Here is a 15,952-nt window from a genome sequence, read left to right on the forward strand (position 1 = left end):
AGGAGAGAGGGTTTTCCCCTTTTCTACCCTTCGACTCACCTTTTTCCTTTAAAGCTGGCCAGTGCTCTACAATTTGAGTATCCAAATCTCTCTATCAAAACGCATTTCTTGTCCAACGGAACACTGGTTCTTCGTTTCTCCCTCCTCGATTGTGTAAATCGTGAGTTTTCTCCGTGTGCTATATTGTTGGTTTCTTTGCATATCCTTAGCTTTTGTAATGTGATAAACTTCGCATTCAAGTGACTGCCAAATGAATCTAACTTGCCTTGTTACCCTAAACTAGATACATAAACTGTAAGTAGAATTGATTCAATTGCTTTCATCCCTCACAAAATCCACCGGATCTCCCCAAGATTAAGCCGATTTTTTGGCTGCAATCGTAGGCATGCCGACAAAATTAGCCAATCAAATCGCCTCAGGGTCATACATATCACGAAACTTGTCTGCCTTTTACTCCCTCTTTAGTTACGGCCATCACAGATCGGGATATTGATGCTTTGGTCGAAACTATCAATATCAACTGTGTAAGTTGGAAGTGGCTAGATGGTTTTCCAGTTTGTGGTGTAAAAGTTGTTGAGGAGGTGCACCGAAGAGGAAGGGAAGGCATTCTGCCGATGCATTCCACTGATGGGTGACATGAACGCTGGTTACCGCGATCGTATGTAAAGCATGAAAGAGGGACTTTAAGGATGACTTGTGGAATAATTAAAGTGAGTATAGCTTCACTGATTGAGGGCGGTTTAACTATTACGCTAGCCTCGGAGGTTTATTCCAGTACAGAGGAGTGTGAATGCACGCGCCTAGAATGTTCTGTCATCGTGAAGGCAGTGAAGTTGCACGACTGAAAGTGATACCTTAGCTGAGCCATAACAAATAAGTCACTGATATTCGCTGATGGTGATTTAGAAGCATTTGTAGGTGATTGGCAAAAATTCATAAAAGCATAATCCGTTCCACTTGTCGGTTTTATTTGATTGGTCGCTGAACTGTCCAATCACCCTGGTCTTTCTGCAATTCGCAGACCATAATGGAGGCAACGTGGTGGGAGAAACCGGCTTTTTGCAAACTCATCGACTCCACACCGGGGCTGTACTACTACCACTTGCCCGATTGGGCTGGCCTGGGCGCTGCTTTGTAAGTCTACTTAAATCAACTTCAGTAGCGCAGTGGTGACGGTTGACAAACTGAACTGTGATTACCGCACACATGCAAAATAGCTGGGTGGTTGGTATTAAAACCCTATGTCACCCCTATAAAAGTTAAGTGGCATTGAATAAAAAAAGTTTGCGTGGTTGTGTACAGCTTAGACCCGTGGAGATGTGCTCCGCGTTCTTTTCCCCTCTCCACTTTTTTTCCTGTTAAATCATCTATATGGGTTATTATCAACACATTTTAGCATTGACCTAAAGTCACTTCTTTAATCAACGTGCAGAGTTGCTGAGAGGCCGGTAGTATTATTGTGTGATACTGGTGTGTGGACTGAACGCCGAGAGACTCAAGAGACTTGTTTGGTTAAATACATGCAGATACACTTTTATTTTGTCAAAGTGATAATTAAGGTTCTATCGACTTTATTTAAACTTTTATCCACTGAAATCAACTCTAGTAGGACAGTTTGGGTTTTTCGCACTTTGTAGCTATGTGCCACACACATACCGTTGCCTCCTACCCGATGCTGGCGAGCTTTCACCTTCGGACTACCAAAATCACCTCACCACCAGTCTCCTTCGTCTTCCTTCAAAAGCAGCGCATGACATCTGTGAACTCAACCGGGAGCTCATCTCCCGTCTTCGTAGCCATGACTACGCATTTAGCTCGGCTAGAGTTAACTTAAACACCGTGCCTGGAGTTTGCGAGGCACTGGAGAGCCTGGCCTCCATGCCAGTAACTGGGCAGTTGTCCAGTGTAGACTCTAAGTCGAGCTTGCTGAATGGAGAAGAAGGAGGGAATGAAGAATATAGGGAGAATGGAGTTGCTCCCATATCTCAGATGGAATTGCACTGTCTGCGATTTGGGCTCATCACTCCGGGTACGGATACTAGTGAAATGGTGCAAATGGTTCTGCGGATGGCAAACATTGTCGAGGAGGATAGCAATGTATGTGATGTGCCCCATTTGTTGATCCTCAACTTATCTCATTTTTGTGCTAGAGGCGTCGGAAAGATATTTGTTTTGGGATGGTCACTGGTGCAGTTACCCGATTACTTTGGTGGTTAAGTACTTCCTGAAGAACTTTGATGTTAAAAGACGACTAAAGGATCATTTTTGGTGGGTCTGCTGGGGTAGTTTGACAGCTACAGTTCAGATGTTTTATTTATCTGAAACGATACCAACACTTGCGCTACTGAATTGGGTTGAAGTCACTAAATTTGCACTCCTTTTGGATCTCTTCAAATCCGTATAAATTACCTCAAAATCAATTATGTAGTTCAATATTAACTTGGGTACTTTATTGGAGAGGAGTACAATTAGTTTTGGTTTAAAATGACAAGGGGACGATAGCCACATTTTTGATACAAATTGCAGCAACTTTGTCAAATACACCTCCACTTTGACACCTGATCCCTGCTAAAGGTGGTGACAAAGTACACTGGGTTTGCCTACATTAGTTAAGCACAATCACCGGTTTTGCTGAATTCGCCCTACCTGAGTTTCAGCTAAAAGGGAGGAGTTCTGTATCAGTCATTGAATTGGTTTTGCCTCGGGAAGGGCTGATCTTGATGCATAAGTTCAGAAAATTTATCCGAGAGCTGAATGAATTTGATTAAACACTTTTTCTAACCGATTGACATATGAAAATAACGCCACACTTATTTGATAACTCAAACGTTTTCCCTGATAAGGACTTTTCTGACTTCCAGTACGTCAACAGCCTTTCGGAGGTTGTCAAACGCGGGATCGAAGAGGCTACATTGCATATGAAAGAGGAGCGCACTAAAATAATGCGTGAACAGGTTAGCTTCATTGTTTATCTGCATATAAATTTATGTGCATAAAAATTTTAACCAGGCAAAAGAGTTAGGAGTTTTTAAGGAACCAAACACTTCCATTGGAGAAAGTCGCTTTCGTTGAAATAAGAAGCATGATAACCTACCACCTTCTCCTGCTCAACGTGACACAAGTCTACTGCGAATGTCACTTTTATAAATTTATCCATCTCAGAATAGAAACAATCTACTTCCCAACTATCCATTGGGCATGTGATTGTCTTGTATCAAGAAAGTGTGATTAATCAGCTCTCCCATCTGAAAGTGCTAATCGTCCTTGGGGCAAGTTTTGTGGTATGAGGTGGGATTGACTGCTTTTGACCATTCTGGCTGTTTCTGAAGAACAATCTTTTTTTCCACTTCTCATGCGTTATTTCACAATTACCTTCTATCATAGCGTTGCCACCACTCAGTTTGGAATTCTCAGGGATTGCCTCGTACGCGTTGTTCCTGAATAAACCTTTCAACAGCGGCGCGTAGTTTTTTGGCATCATGAAGGAAAAGTCCTTCCGAATCTAATGCATCTATCTTTGAATGATCTATCACCGGAGTCACATTCAAACCGTTCCTGGGTGGTACATTCGGCTGCCTTCCTCACATGCCACATGGAGTACATTTAACGAATAACTTCTGCAAATTTGGAAGTTCTGTAAAGCAGGCAATCTTGAATCACATCCATCTTTGGCAAGAGAGGCATAAATTTTACCCTTGATTCTCATTTAAAGGTCCAACCATTTGGGAGGTATTGAAATAACCACTTCATGTCGCTACAAAATGCGCTACATGGAAGTAGATTTTAGAATGCGGAAGAGGTGTAGATCTATTTTGGAACAAAAAGTGTGATTGAATAGAGGTAGACTCCCAGTTTGATGATACTGAAGGTCGTTATAAGTGGTACCGTTGCTCATGCAACGCTTTGCACCACTTAGGTGAATTTGTTTTGAACTAGTATAATTTATTAACAGGGTGTGCTACGACAAGTGCCTTATCTGGACAAACTCATCAATTGGTGGTCACCGCCCGTTTCTACACAAATCCACGGTCGAATGCTGAATCTCTCCATTGGTGAGTCGAGAGCTATCTATGTATTACTAAACGTGACCAAATAATGAGCAGATATTTTGATGTTGTTGTGGTTGAAAGGTACCATTTTAATGCCTTTTGCTACTACCCATTACATATATGTGACGTGTATTCTTTATTAGTATGTGACATTGAGTTACATTAACCCAGGCTTCAAACCGATGATCACTTGAACTGGTCATCTGAACTGTAATATTGGAAAACTGGGATGACACGTAAATGTGACGCTTGTAGGGGACGTATTAAAATACTTCTTGACTTCAGCATCCGATTGCTTGTAAGCTTACCAGTGTGTTCACGAAACGTTGTTTAGCAGTGTATTGGTTTCATTAGACGGTTTCTGAGTAGCCTGTTCAACCGGTCGCGATTTGACCTTTTAGGTGAACTGGTTCCCACAGATTCCATCCTCCCTGTTTCCAGTCCACCGGTCGCCCGGCACGACCAGTCCAACGAAGATTCCGCAAAAAATGAGAAAGAACCCTCCCCCTCGGTCTGGTCTTGGCTTCTTCCTTTCAGTGGAACATCCACGTCGTAGGTAGAGATTGATGGACCCACTACAACACAACCTTCAAGCTTGAATTGTCTGTCTTTTTGTATTTTTTCTTCTGCTTTTTCACCCAAAAGTTGTTCATTATTACCACCAACATTGCCATCATCGGCGTCATCATCAGCACCAGTATCCTCATTATTGAGAGCTCATCTGTTTTTGTCTGCGAATTTATCCTCACTCCGTGAACTTGTGATTACTGCATATCAAATGTACTCTGTGAATAAAACTTGATGCGGTTAATATCATTAAATGTAATGCTTAAATCTTTCTGGAATGTCAAAATTTAAAAAGAATGCACACATTGGCTGCTGTCAGGAGATCGCGGGGTCGAGTCGACCGCCGCAGTCGCTGGCCATGCAAGTCTCGTGAATAGGTAATTCTTTTAGCTTCTCCCACACATAGTAGGAGACTCCTTTTGGGTTGTTTGCTGACTAAATGACTTTTGAGGAGAAACGCATTTGAGTAACAACAATTGTCAGGTGAACATGCATATCCCACTTTCATTTAGGAGCATCCAATCGCTAAACTTAAACACAAGGTTCTAGTTCTAGGCGTCATCTGGAGGGGGGGCTACCGTGGTTGTACGTAGTGGTAAGATGAAGGTACCCTCTGTCCCTAAGAGCCTGCGCACTTGCGTCTCATTCCACATATAGTTTATTATGACGACAGGTAGCGGGGATTTTGAGTAGAGGATCACGTGAGGCGGTGTAGTCTATCCCGAACGAAAGCTGATAACTTGAAGATGCCAAAGCCAATGGGAGCGATTTGGAGGACTGTGCGGTGGTGGGAAGTCCTATCACATCGTGGTAGAATACTTTCTTTAGACATACATTCATTTTTAAGGCAAAATAGGCAAAAGTTTTTTTAACTTCCCAAGAGACCTATTTAGGTAATACGTAAAATAATTTAATCAAGCAGACAAGGAAAATTCAGGGAGACATGCCTCCACAACTTTGCCGTTTTTACACGTAAGTCCTCAGACTTTAAAATTCTTGAAAACACAAAATCCCCCCAATAATTTTCGCCCTGTTGATGGTTTATAATGGTGGAATAAGAATCGTAAATTTATTACAAGTTAATTCGTTGGGTAGCCAATTAACTACAGTGAATTATCTTTCATATACTTTGCAGGGTTAGCGTACAGATTTAAATGTATACCAATCACTGGTGAATAAAAATATTAGAAATCATTGATTAGGTTGGCTAGCTGGTACTTTTTAGTTCTAGAACCGATTTTCTGTTTCTCACAAGCCTACTCATTTCGCATTTTCATTAGCAATCTCTTTGCCAACTTTAGCCTGCCTAATGCATTGGGTGCGCTTGACCCTGCCGTACATTACGGCACGCATTTACTTATTCTGTATTTCCAGTTAGATCAAATTAAGAATATTCAAACTCATGTAGTACTGAAGCTTTCTTACTTTTCTTATTGTGTGTTCTGTTCCATTGCATAATTATGGCGTGCCACGACATTTATGCTTAGCGCCTGTCATCTAGTCTAGGTATTAATCCATACCATCATATAGACATCTTATGGGAACAACTCAAAAACCGTCTGGATCTCAACAAAACATCGTTGAATTACTTGACATACAAAATGTATGGTTCTCGCTCTCATAAACTCCTTCCGCTAGGCCCTTCAAAGTGATCTTGCATCCATCCGCGCCAGTGCTCTGACAACTCTGGCGATCAAATCTAATCCTGATGTAGTTATTGGGTCCATGACAGCAGCTGATTTGATTCTTGCCTTCTGCGCGGACAGTGATGCTCGTGTACGAGCCACTGCACTCAATTGTCTCTGCAGTTGGGCACAGTACGAAAAGCATAAACACGATGCAGCTACAAATAAAAGAAAATTTGAGTGGATTTCGGATCATTGGTTACAAGTTTACGTGCTTGCCTGTAGGCTTATAACTGAGGATACTTCTAAGGTATTTTATTCTTCAAGTAAACTCAATTTCGCTTAGGTTCGCCAGGTCAGTTTGAGAGCCATCCATCTTTTGGGTCTGCGGTTTAGTCAAAAAGAAGTTTCTTTGGATACAGTCAGCCTCTCTGGTGGTGCAATTGAGAATGCCAGCTTGGATGTGCGGTCAAGTTTAAAAAAAATTAACCCAATCCGCCGAAAGTGTGTCAAATTAGTGGATGATGCCTTCTCACGGGTTTGCGATCGTCTTCAAGATCCCAGTCGATTTGTTCGAGAGACCGCCGCTGGATTGATCGCAGATTTAGCCAAGGTATGTCATGATATTTGTCTCCTTTACCCTTGCGGTACTTTCAGTTTGTCTCAGAGGAGAGTTTGATGATGACTTTGGAGAAGACAGTGATGTCTGACCGTCAGGTCAAGCGATCATCCGATAGGGCTAGTATGAGTGGTGGAGTAGATAAAGTTGCCCTCTGGGGCACTGTCTCTAGTCCCTCTCCTGCCAGATCAAAGCAGCGTGGAGCTCAGCCTCCAGCTGGTCCTGTTTCCGTTGACTCAATATCTCTTCTTTCCACCGGTGCCCTAGGCGCACTTATTAACGGACTGGAGGACGAATTTCACGGTGAGTTTGATGCGCTATTTGAGGGATTGAGGAATGCGATTTTTGATGAAATGCATTGCTCCTTTTAAAGTACTCACGTTTAAAAAACTATTTGTGATGTGCAAAGATTCCGATAGGCTAGTGTAGATGGTAAAAGCATGGTTTTATGCCTCCAGCCCGGTAGTCAAATCGAAGGAGTTTGAATAGGTCTGTAAAGTCATATATATATATATATATATATTATTATTATCACGTAGCCGCTGTGGAATGATGGGTTTGCATTGTGCGACAAGTGCTGCTTATTGTGCATGTCGTGGATTTCTAGGTCAATTATCCCATCAGACAAACTATGCTGGGGAGAGCAATATTTGATCAGTGATGCTAAACACCAGACGATGCCTCGTGGCCGGTACTTACAAGTAAAGTGGAATGCAAGATCACTATGGATATCAGAAGTTAAAGTTATTTAGAGCTTTGCTGTGCATCGCTGTATATTTGGCCATTCATAATTATCTTCCGCTAATATGATCGGTGTGAAAAGGTGTTGAAAGGACCCAGTGTAGCAGAAGATCTATGTGCTCATTCTTTTCTGCGTTTTGTAGAGGTTCGGTGTGCCACACTCTCGACCATAACCCAGATTGCAACCCACAACGCACGTTTTGCATCGCTTTGCCAGGACATTTTGGTCGACATGCTCACCGATGACATCCAAGTTGTCCGCCTTCGAGCTGTCACCGCCCTGCAAACCGTCGGTGATCAGGTAGTCAACTGATTCCTTTGTTCCTGATTATTTGTGCGACGAAAATAGCTACCTTATTCATTGCACCTGAATATAACTGAATCCCTTTTTTGAAGCTATTTCATTAAATGATTTCGGTGTAGTTGTTAGAGATTTTAACACTCCGACTTATCCATCAACTAATTTTCCAAAACCCACATCTCTACTCAACCTACTAGGTGGTAGGAGTTGCTGAAATTGATGGACAATATTTGATGAAGATGTGGAAAGAGGGGCTTGAAAAGGGTTTCACAAAATAGGGTGGTGCTAGTGATAAAGCAACTCTAAGATGGGTGTACCATGGTTGATAACAAGGAATGGAAAATGATGTTGCTGGTGGTGTACGTGAACATCAAGAGATGACAGGTGGTAGTATTGAAGGTCCTTGGATCTCATGAGCACTATAAAAAGGGACCATTGGAAAAGTTTTGTTTGCTGACTGGCTGGAGGATTGATTGTGTCGAGTGAGTGAGTGAGTGACTTGTGATGAGAAGTGCGTTTTGCGAGCGATTCACTCGCCACCCATCTGACACCTCTGAGGTGTGGACCACTGCCACCCACAGGCTACTATGATTCCTTTGTGTGTGTGTTTGGTGGACTGTAGACGGAATTGTTGACTATGAGTTATTCACACGAAGGCCAAGTACTCATGGATGATACGCTACGACGCAGCTGGAAGATGCATTGCGTCTGTCAGAGCAAGATTTGGGCACCAACATAAAATTATTACAAGGTTGTGGGTGATTAATCTTTCATGTGGTGTTCGTTAAAAGTTGCTGCCTTCCTGCTCAAATTTCCACGAGTCTTCCATGCTTTCCTTGCTGTATTTCGATATTCCATTCATTCCACTATTGTATTGAACAGGCAGTACTAGATTTGAGCAGTGGCTCAAGAGAATAATATGACTCAAATACGCCTCATCTTTATTTACTCAACTTTCCTTCACTCAGGTGTAACTACCGAAGATAAATAGCTTTTGATCGCCCCAACCACCTACTCTAAACGTACTTGCTCCCCCACAAATCTGGCTTCCATTCTGTGCTAGTTCATGGCTGTCATTTTGCTATAAATCGGTGCGAAATGTATCGAGTCACTTGAGATCCATTCTTTCTGCTTTAGTAGCTTATTTTAACGATGTTTTACTACTAATTTCTCTAAAATTAGTTAATTGATTTGAACACTTCAAATAAAGGTTGCTAAACTGCACTTTGACTTTTCATCCTTATCCTACCAATCCTCCTCTCCTGAAGGCTTGCAATTGTTCGACACGAATAAGTTTTTAGTCAACCCTTGTAATGCTTGGTTGGGGTATTCCCGACGCCTGTTAATGGTACCTACTATATCGATGCGACTTGATTTATCCTTTTATAACACACCCGACACCAGCGTCACATATATGTGACACGTTTTCCCCATTAGTTTTTGATAACTGCTTCAGCCAAATCGTATGCCACCGATAATGTGTCGCAGTTTAGGCCATTAAAATACTTGTAAAATGCTCCGAGTCGAAAAACATTTACAGCTTTTAAATGTTCAAACAGCGTTTGAAATGGTCACAGGAATGAATGCTAATCGTTGCCATTACTAGAACACTGCAACACTCGGGCGACACTTTGGTAACTTTTTCTGCCCATGTGCACCCTGTTGAAAACCCTGTTGCAAAGCCAGATTCTTGTTCTTTTTAATAACGCCTAGGAGGTTAAATAAGTTACTAATCTATCGGTTTTGCAATGCACTACTATTGCAACTAAATAGCTTCTGATTGTTTTTGACAGTAGAACTAGTTGTTGCCGTAAAGGTGAAGAAATATAGCTTCTGATACAATGTTTACTTTAACTCGGGTTTAGTTTATTTCCCCTTTTTTCCATATAAACTGTGGCGTTAGTCAAATATCAGTGGTGCCTCCTTTTAAAGATAAGAAATCACTAATGCTCCTATAAAAATGTCGGAACTCATCTTTAAAACTTGACCTATAACCTCAGATCTATGCTTATTATGAAAATATGCTTTCCCGATACTATTAACTGATTGTTTTGTCTCTGTGTACACCTACGTCTACATTTTACCCTCCAAGGTACCAATAATGGCAGATCAGGTAGGAATAGTGACCTCAGCACTGGCGGAGGACAGTGTGGTGATTCGCCAACGCATTCACAATCTCCTCTCGCGTTGCCGTCTCATCTCTCCTCCTTGCCTACTCTCCCTTCTCGACGGTCTACTAGCCAATCTGAGGGCGTATCCGGAGGATAGGGACTCCGTTTGGAAGTTAGTCCAACGTAAACAACTCTTCTTGATTGCCTTTATTTTGCTAGAGTATCCAAGTCTAATTAAGGCTTTTCGGATTGCAAAAAATTTAAACGAATTCCAAGGACTAGAATGTACGCTTTACCCCAATGTCTACCTAGTAGCTGGAAGGCTTTGGCCTGTTAACTACTTGCCGCCACGGCTGAAGCACCCTAGAATAGCCGCTTCAATTCGTTATTGGTGGTGGTGACTCGATACACCTCAACTGCTTTTACTTAGGAAGCATAATTATGCACTTAAATCATATGATGATGCGCTTCCTCAACAGAAGAATCTCATTTGGCCCAACTCAGAGTTCGCTAACTTTTCGAAATTGAAGGTTGTTGTGAAGGTCAGCTTCTTATGTAGTTTCACAACCAATCATGTGCCGCCCAGGCGTCCAAGATCAATGGGTTCCACATCCGGCCTGATTATTAGCGATGACCATGCCGAAAACCATAAAATACATCCAATTTTCTCATCATCATAGTGTGCTGTGCTTGTCGTCTTCTGTACAAGTAGGCGTATATGGATTTGGCGCCTTGGTTAGTGGGAAAATCCTTGAACCGCCATACGCTGTTGTATGAAGGTAGCACTGCCGTTGCCTCCCATCTTGATGAAGAATGTTTGGAATACATTAGCACTTGTCAAGTTATATAATTGAGCCATGGTATTGTGCCTGTCTATTCTCCCAGTTGCGCTGCTGCAGTGGGTCGTCGACATCCAGCCTTCGTAGAAGTTTGCGTGTACAATCTTCTTCGGGCCCATCCTTGGCTTTCTGAGCCGGAACCGATTAGGGAGGACCCAGTGTACATCACGGTTCTTCTTCTCGTGCTGAATGCCCACCCAGGGGCGCCTGGAATAGCCGCCCATTTTCCTCGCCATCTGGCCACTTCACAGGTGGGTCTTAAGCCTCGAAAGTCATCTTGGAGAATTATTCACACTAAATGTTACAGCGTTTCTTATTTCTCGGAATTCCCCGTGCGGTGCCAACACTAGAGTGAACTTGACAGACCACTTGTTTTCTTTACAGCCCTACCTACGAGAACTGGTACCACACTTGTTACCAAAGGAGACGATGCATTTCCCGTTTGTGTGGAAGCCTTCTACAGATCTTTGTCTCATGCCCAAGGTAATTTCCTTCCAAATAAAATACGAAAAGTGTTTTTTTGAAGCTTACTAGACTAGTTCAATGTGTTGTTGTCGTCACTTTTTTATCTTATAACATCGACTTAAAATCGGTGTGAAAGAGGGGTAAATACGCCCCCACTTTCTTGCGTTTCTTTTCGGCAATCATTCTCGATGATCTTCAGCGGCAACGACTGGACGAGAGTGCAGAAATGGCGACGAGTGACCAACTTTTACGATTTCTCGCTTCCACTGTGGAAATGTTGCGTCGACTCACGTTGGACTGTATCGACACGCTGCCAAACCATCAGGTGGAGCCAATGGATGTTGAGTGAGTTGCTGACTCTTGACTAGCTAATTTGTCGAATTGGCCCTGTTTTCTTACGAGGCTTCTTCTGCGAGGTGTCATACGATTGTTGGATGGCTTAGATCTTTGCTTTCTTACTGGCCTCGATGTAGAATCAAAACCAATATGCTCCCAATGGCTCATTTGTTTCTATTCCACACCGATATCTATCCACGACGAGCGCCTTTCTTCTGTCAAGTTTTTGATAAATTTAGATGTAGACCCTCTTTAATGCATCTTTGTGACCTTTGAAAGGTGTCAAGTATACCTACCGCGCTATAGAATGCCTTGGTGAGCACCTTCTTTCCTCTTAAAGCGATAATCCAACTGTGGATCTGCAACAATGCCACCGGTTGAACCGAATGAAACGTGTGCTGAGCCAGGAATTGCGGGTGTGTCAGCAGACTGTCGAGGGTGGTTCCTGGCTGGGTGATCTACCCTCATGGCTCAGTCATCTCCTCACAGCTGTCCACTGCCTTCTCTCTGCCTGTCTGCCGAACAATAACACCACCGTCTTCGATGCCACTGCCGCTATCACCACACCAAATCAACAGACTGTGTTGTTAAAACAAGCTCATCGACTGTTGCTGAAGGTACTGTTATCTCGTTAGTGGTCGTTTTATCTGAATTAAGGAATGAGCAATACTTTGGATCTGGTTTACGCCGCATCCATTAGTCCTACTAAAACAGGCTCCTTAACTGTCTTTGAAATACTCTGGTGAATAGGCACTAGATCCCCTTACTTGTTAGACAGGATAGGTAGGCGATTGTAGAAAGACAGGACCACTTCAAAATTCCACTTTTTAACGTCAATGTTATTATTCGCTTGCAATATGTCGTATTGTGGACGACCTTCAAAGAGAAACCTCCAACTTCCTAAGCTCGACCTCGCTTCATTGCTGACATTCATGCAGCACTCGAAATTAGGGGCAGTTGGCAAAATTTGGTGCGTTTTCAATAGTCCTTTCACCGATTTTACGATTATCTGTGAAAATGAGGCCGCTACCTTCATGGCGTCGAATTGTAGACTGGAACAAAGGTAGTACGCTGATTACCTGTTATTGTATATCTTTCGGTGAGTCCTCATGTTGCGCCCTCTTCGCGTACTTCAAGACATTGCATGCGACTGGATGATGTTTTATGGAAAACCCCTTCCGTAAGCTATTTAACTTTACTCGAAAGCTAATTTACTGAGGCCTGAATACTCAGAACATAGAGAGGTATCGCGACCACAGATCCTGGTCCTAAATCACTACTAAAAGTTCATATATCATTCTGTTTCACGAATGAGATCTCCAAGCTCAATACTACATTTCTGTCTTTCAGGCAGAACACATGTACCTGGGCCTCAACTCATCCGAAATCTCTGCTATTCGAGCGCTTCGATCAGTCGCTCACAGTTCGCCCTTCTTCCTAGACACCGATGCAGTTCGGCGAACGGTCAAACAGGTCGTAGAGGCCTGTCCAATGGTGGATGAATTGGCCGCAGCAGTTGGACGGATCCGCAAGCTTCACGCACAGCTCCTCCACCCACCACCGGTCATTTCGGATGTGAATACAGCCTCAAGAGCTGAGCAGGCAGTGACTGGCTGTAAGCCTCTGCCAGAAATTAAATTCACTGCTCTTCTGGGCACTGCTGCTATCCGAATTTGTGCTCTTGTGACGGGGCTATCACTGGATCAAGCCAGGTAGGGTGGGTAGATTTTCTGTAAATGATGGCAGCCATTAATGGGCGTTCAGTAATTGTTGGGACGGATGAAGTGTCACTTCGTCTGTGGGTAAGTAGCTCGTAGGAATCGAGCCGGACAGTTGGTTGATTAACGAATAAATAGAATTGTAAATAAGTAGGGAAATAACTTATTGGGATGGGTTGATTTTTATTTATATCCACCTATGAAAGGATGAATATAAGTGATTAAATGAATTGGTGGCAAACGGTTGACCGTTCGCCTGGATAATTGGTAGATTCATGAAGAAACTAATCCGTGATAAATGAACAAATTAATGCATGGTAGGTGTAATGTGTGAGCAAATGAATAAATGCAACTAAGCTTCATTATTCTACATGCTCGTCTCTAATTAGAACTGAATGCTTGTTGTCATAACCCCAGGGACCACGTTCGTGTGATCTACCGTCGGCCAGACATTGGAAAACAACATCAACGGCAGTGCTCTTGGCAACCACCGGCTCATGCCTGGACACTTCTTGAATCGCCTCTTCCAACAAATGATGGCGATAAATCTTTCTCTCGAATTCCCTCCAAAACTCCGACACTGGAACTGCAGGTTCATTGGCATACCTAGCTGCATCCACCTCAGTGTTTAAATGCTGCTTGAAAAGCTTCAAAATCAAAAGGTTTGCTTGTATAACTGAAGCATTACCCCACCTTGCCTATCTTGGTACTTGGCAGGGAGTAGGGGGTCATATTGCCGCCTAAATGCTCAAAGCATACTGAATGACTGTGATGTTGTGGGCTGGAAACGCGACGACCATGTCAAGGACCGTCACTGACATACAGACTTGCGGAAGGCCTTGAAACGTTAATACTAGCCAAGTGCCTTGCTGAGGTCGCGCGTTGGAGCTTCTCATCACTGTAGGTGAATACGAATGTGGTGCCTCGGTTAGCGAGATGGTTCTTGAATTACCATGCCTCGTTACCTGCCATCCTGATTGTGGGTGTCTGAATTGCATTGGCGCATGTGGAATATGTGAGTCGGCTATCGGTGTGTAATAGGACGTTGAAAGCAGCCCCAGTTTCCACTCATACGATAGCAACAATTTTTGACACGACCGTTCTTCAAGGTTTGATCATCTGTAGAAAGCCTGAATGGATGTCCGGTGGGATGTAATTGTGGAATAAATTGAATTAGTGATGTAGGTACTGTATGGAGTGGCAAAGATTTATGTTTCATAGATCAGTCGAAATAAGGCATAAAATACTTCCTTTTTTATTGACGCGCATTTTTAGACTACGCTAGAGTTGACGGCTTCGAGTTGGACAGCCACTGCCACCCTAGAAGTTGGTCTTGGTCTCAGTGTTCCTACGGCTTTGGACGAAGACGCCTCCTCCTCAACCATCATCTCTCTTTTGCCTCCGGGAGTGGTTGCCAAGGTCAAATTACACCCCTGTGATTCTTCTTACACATGGTGACTTGGGTTTGTGAATAAAATTTTCCATTTACTCTTATTTTTGCCAAATTTTTATCACGAGCTGGAAACTATGCAGGCCACATGTCCCCATATTTTTTTCATTAGTTGAACTGTAATAAGATGTTTCAATCTGAAGGTTAATTATCGGCCTAGAAGTATTGCCAGACTACGGCCATGAATAGAACGTTATGACAATAAGGTGGTGGCCAAAATACAGAAGCTGCTAAATTCGAGTGGCCATATAAATTCCCGAGACACTCACGAACTAAGTCCATACTACTTTCCATCATACTGACTAATTAATCGGAGTTGGTGTTAGTGATGGGTCTCGTCGACTTTAAAAACACCATTTGGATATTTCCTAAGACATTTAGGTGTTTACCGTATACCTAAAACAGGTATTAAGGTGGTTGAAGTAATGTTGCTTTGGTGTTGAGTCCTTGTTGTTTAGTCGCCTCAATCCAAATGCCTTCAAGGTTAAATCCACTAATCAGCAAAAAATTACTCAAACAATGCTTAAAAGTAACTCGGAATCGGATCATAGTCTGCTGAACTGAACCACCATCTACTCCCTGTCCATGCATTCATCTGAACTTTCTCCTTTGGTAAACATAGGGTGACACATTAACCTTCTTCATGGCTCTAGAAAAGGTGAGAGCATCAGTTAATCTACAAGTTTGTGGTCAAAGTAAACCATCCTCAAGATCTAACAATTACATAAATCACAGGATAAAAAACATGTTCATCCACTACCAATTGGTAGTTTGAACTCCGTGACAGAGTAATGAGAGGTTGTGCAGGAATTGCTTGAACATGACGAGGGCTTCGGAGACAACCAGCTTCTCCCCTTGCTACCAAGTGACAAACAACGGTACAGATTGACTTTTTGGCATTGACCCAGTGTTCTTCGACCATAGAGTTTTCGGCAATGGTGGCTCTTGCACTCGCTTAATGACTGTAAAACAAAACACACAACATGAAATTTCTTTACTACAAAGTGTAAAGTCTCATTTCGTTCATAGTGCACACGGTGCAAACTATGGCGCCTTAAAAAATTCGTGGCGACATGTAGCCCCCCTAAGTAACTAAGTGCGGAAAAGGAGGCGTTTGGTTGCTACTACATT

At 42.8% G+C, this 15,952-nt stretch overlaps 1 protein-coding gene across 1 annotated transcript; it reads left to right on the forward strand. All coding sequences in view use genetic code 11, as the record gives it.

Annotated features, from left to right (window-relative positions):
* Positions 1–1,027: 1,027 nt before the first annotated feature.
* Positions 1,028–14,829, forward strand: EGR_07196 (Integrator complex subunit 4; the record flags this gene model as incomplete). Its single annotated transcript, XM_024496445.1, has 17 exons — positions 1,028–1,134; positions 1,638–2,097; positions 2,862–2,954; positions 3,953–4,052; positions 4,451–4,560; positions 6,255–6,551; positions 6,588–6,854; positions 6,899–7,163; positions 7,745–7,902; positions 9,995–10,185; positions 10,899–11,103; positions 11,237–11,335; positions 11,517–11,662; positions 11,994–12,270; positions 13,004–13,365; positions 13,789–13,963; positions 14,647–14,829. 17 exons carry the CDS (start codon positions 1,028–1,030, stop codon positions 14,827–14,829), a joined length of 3,495 nt encoding a protein of 1,164 aa, XP_024349122.1.
* Positions 14,830–15,952: the final 1,123 nt, after the last annotated feature.

Source organism: Echinococcus granulosus (assembly GCF_000524195.1).
Source record: "Echinococcus granulosus chromosome Unknown EG_S00072, whole genome shotgun sequence".
In the NCBI taxonomy this organism is placed as follows: Eukaryota; Metazoa; Platyhelminthes; class Cestoda; order Cyclophyllidea; family Taeniidae; genus Echinococcus; species Echinococcus granulosus.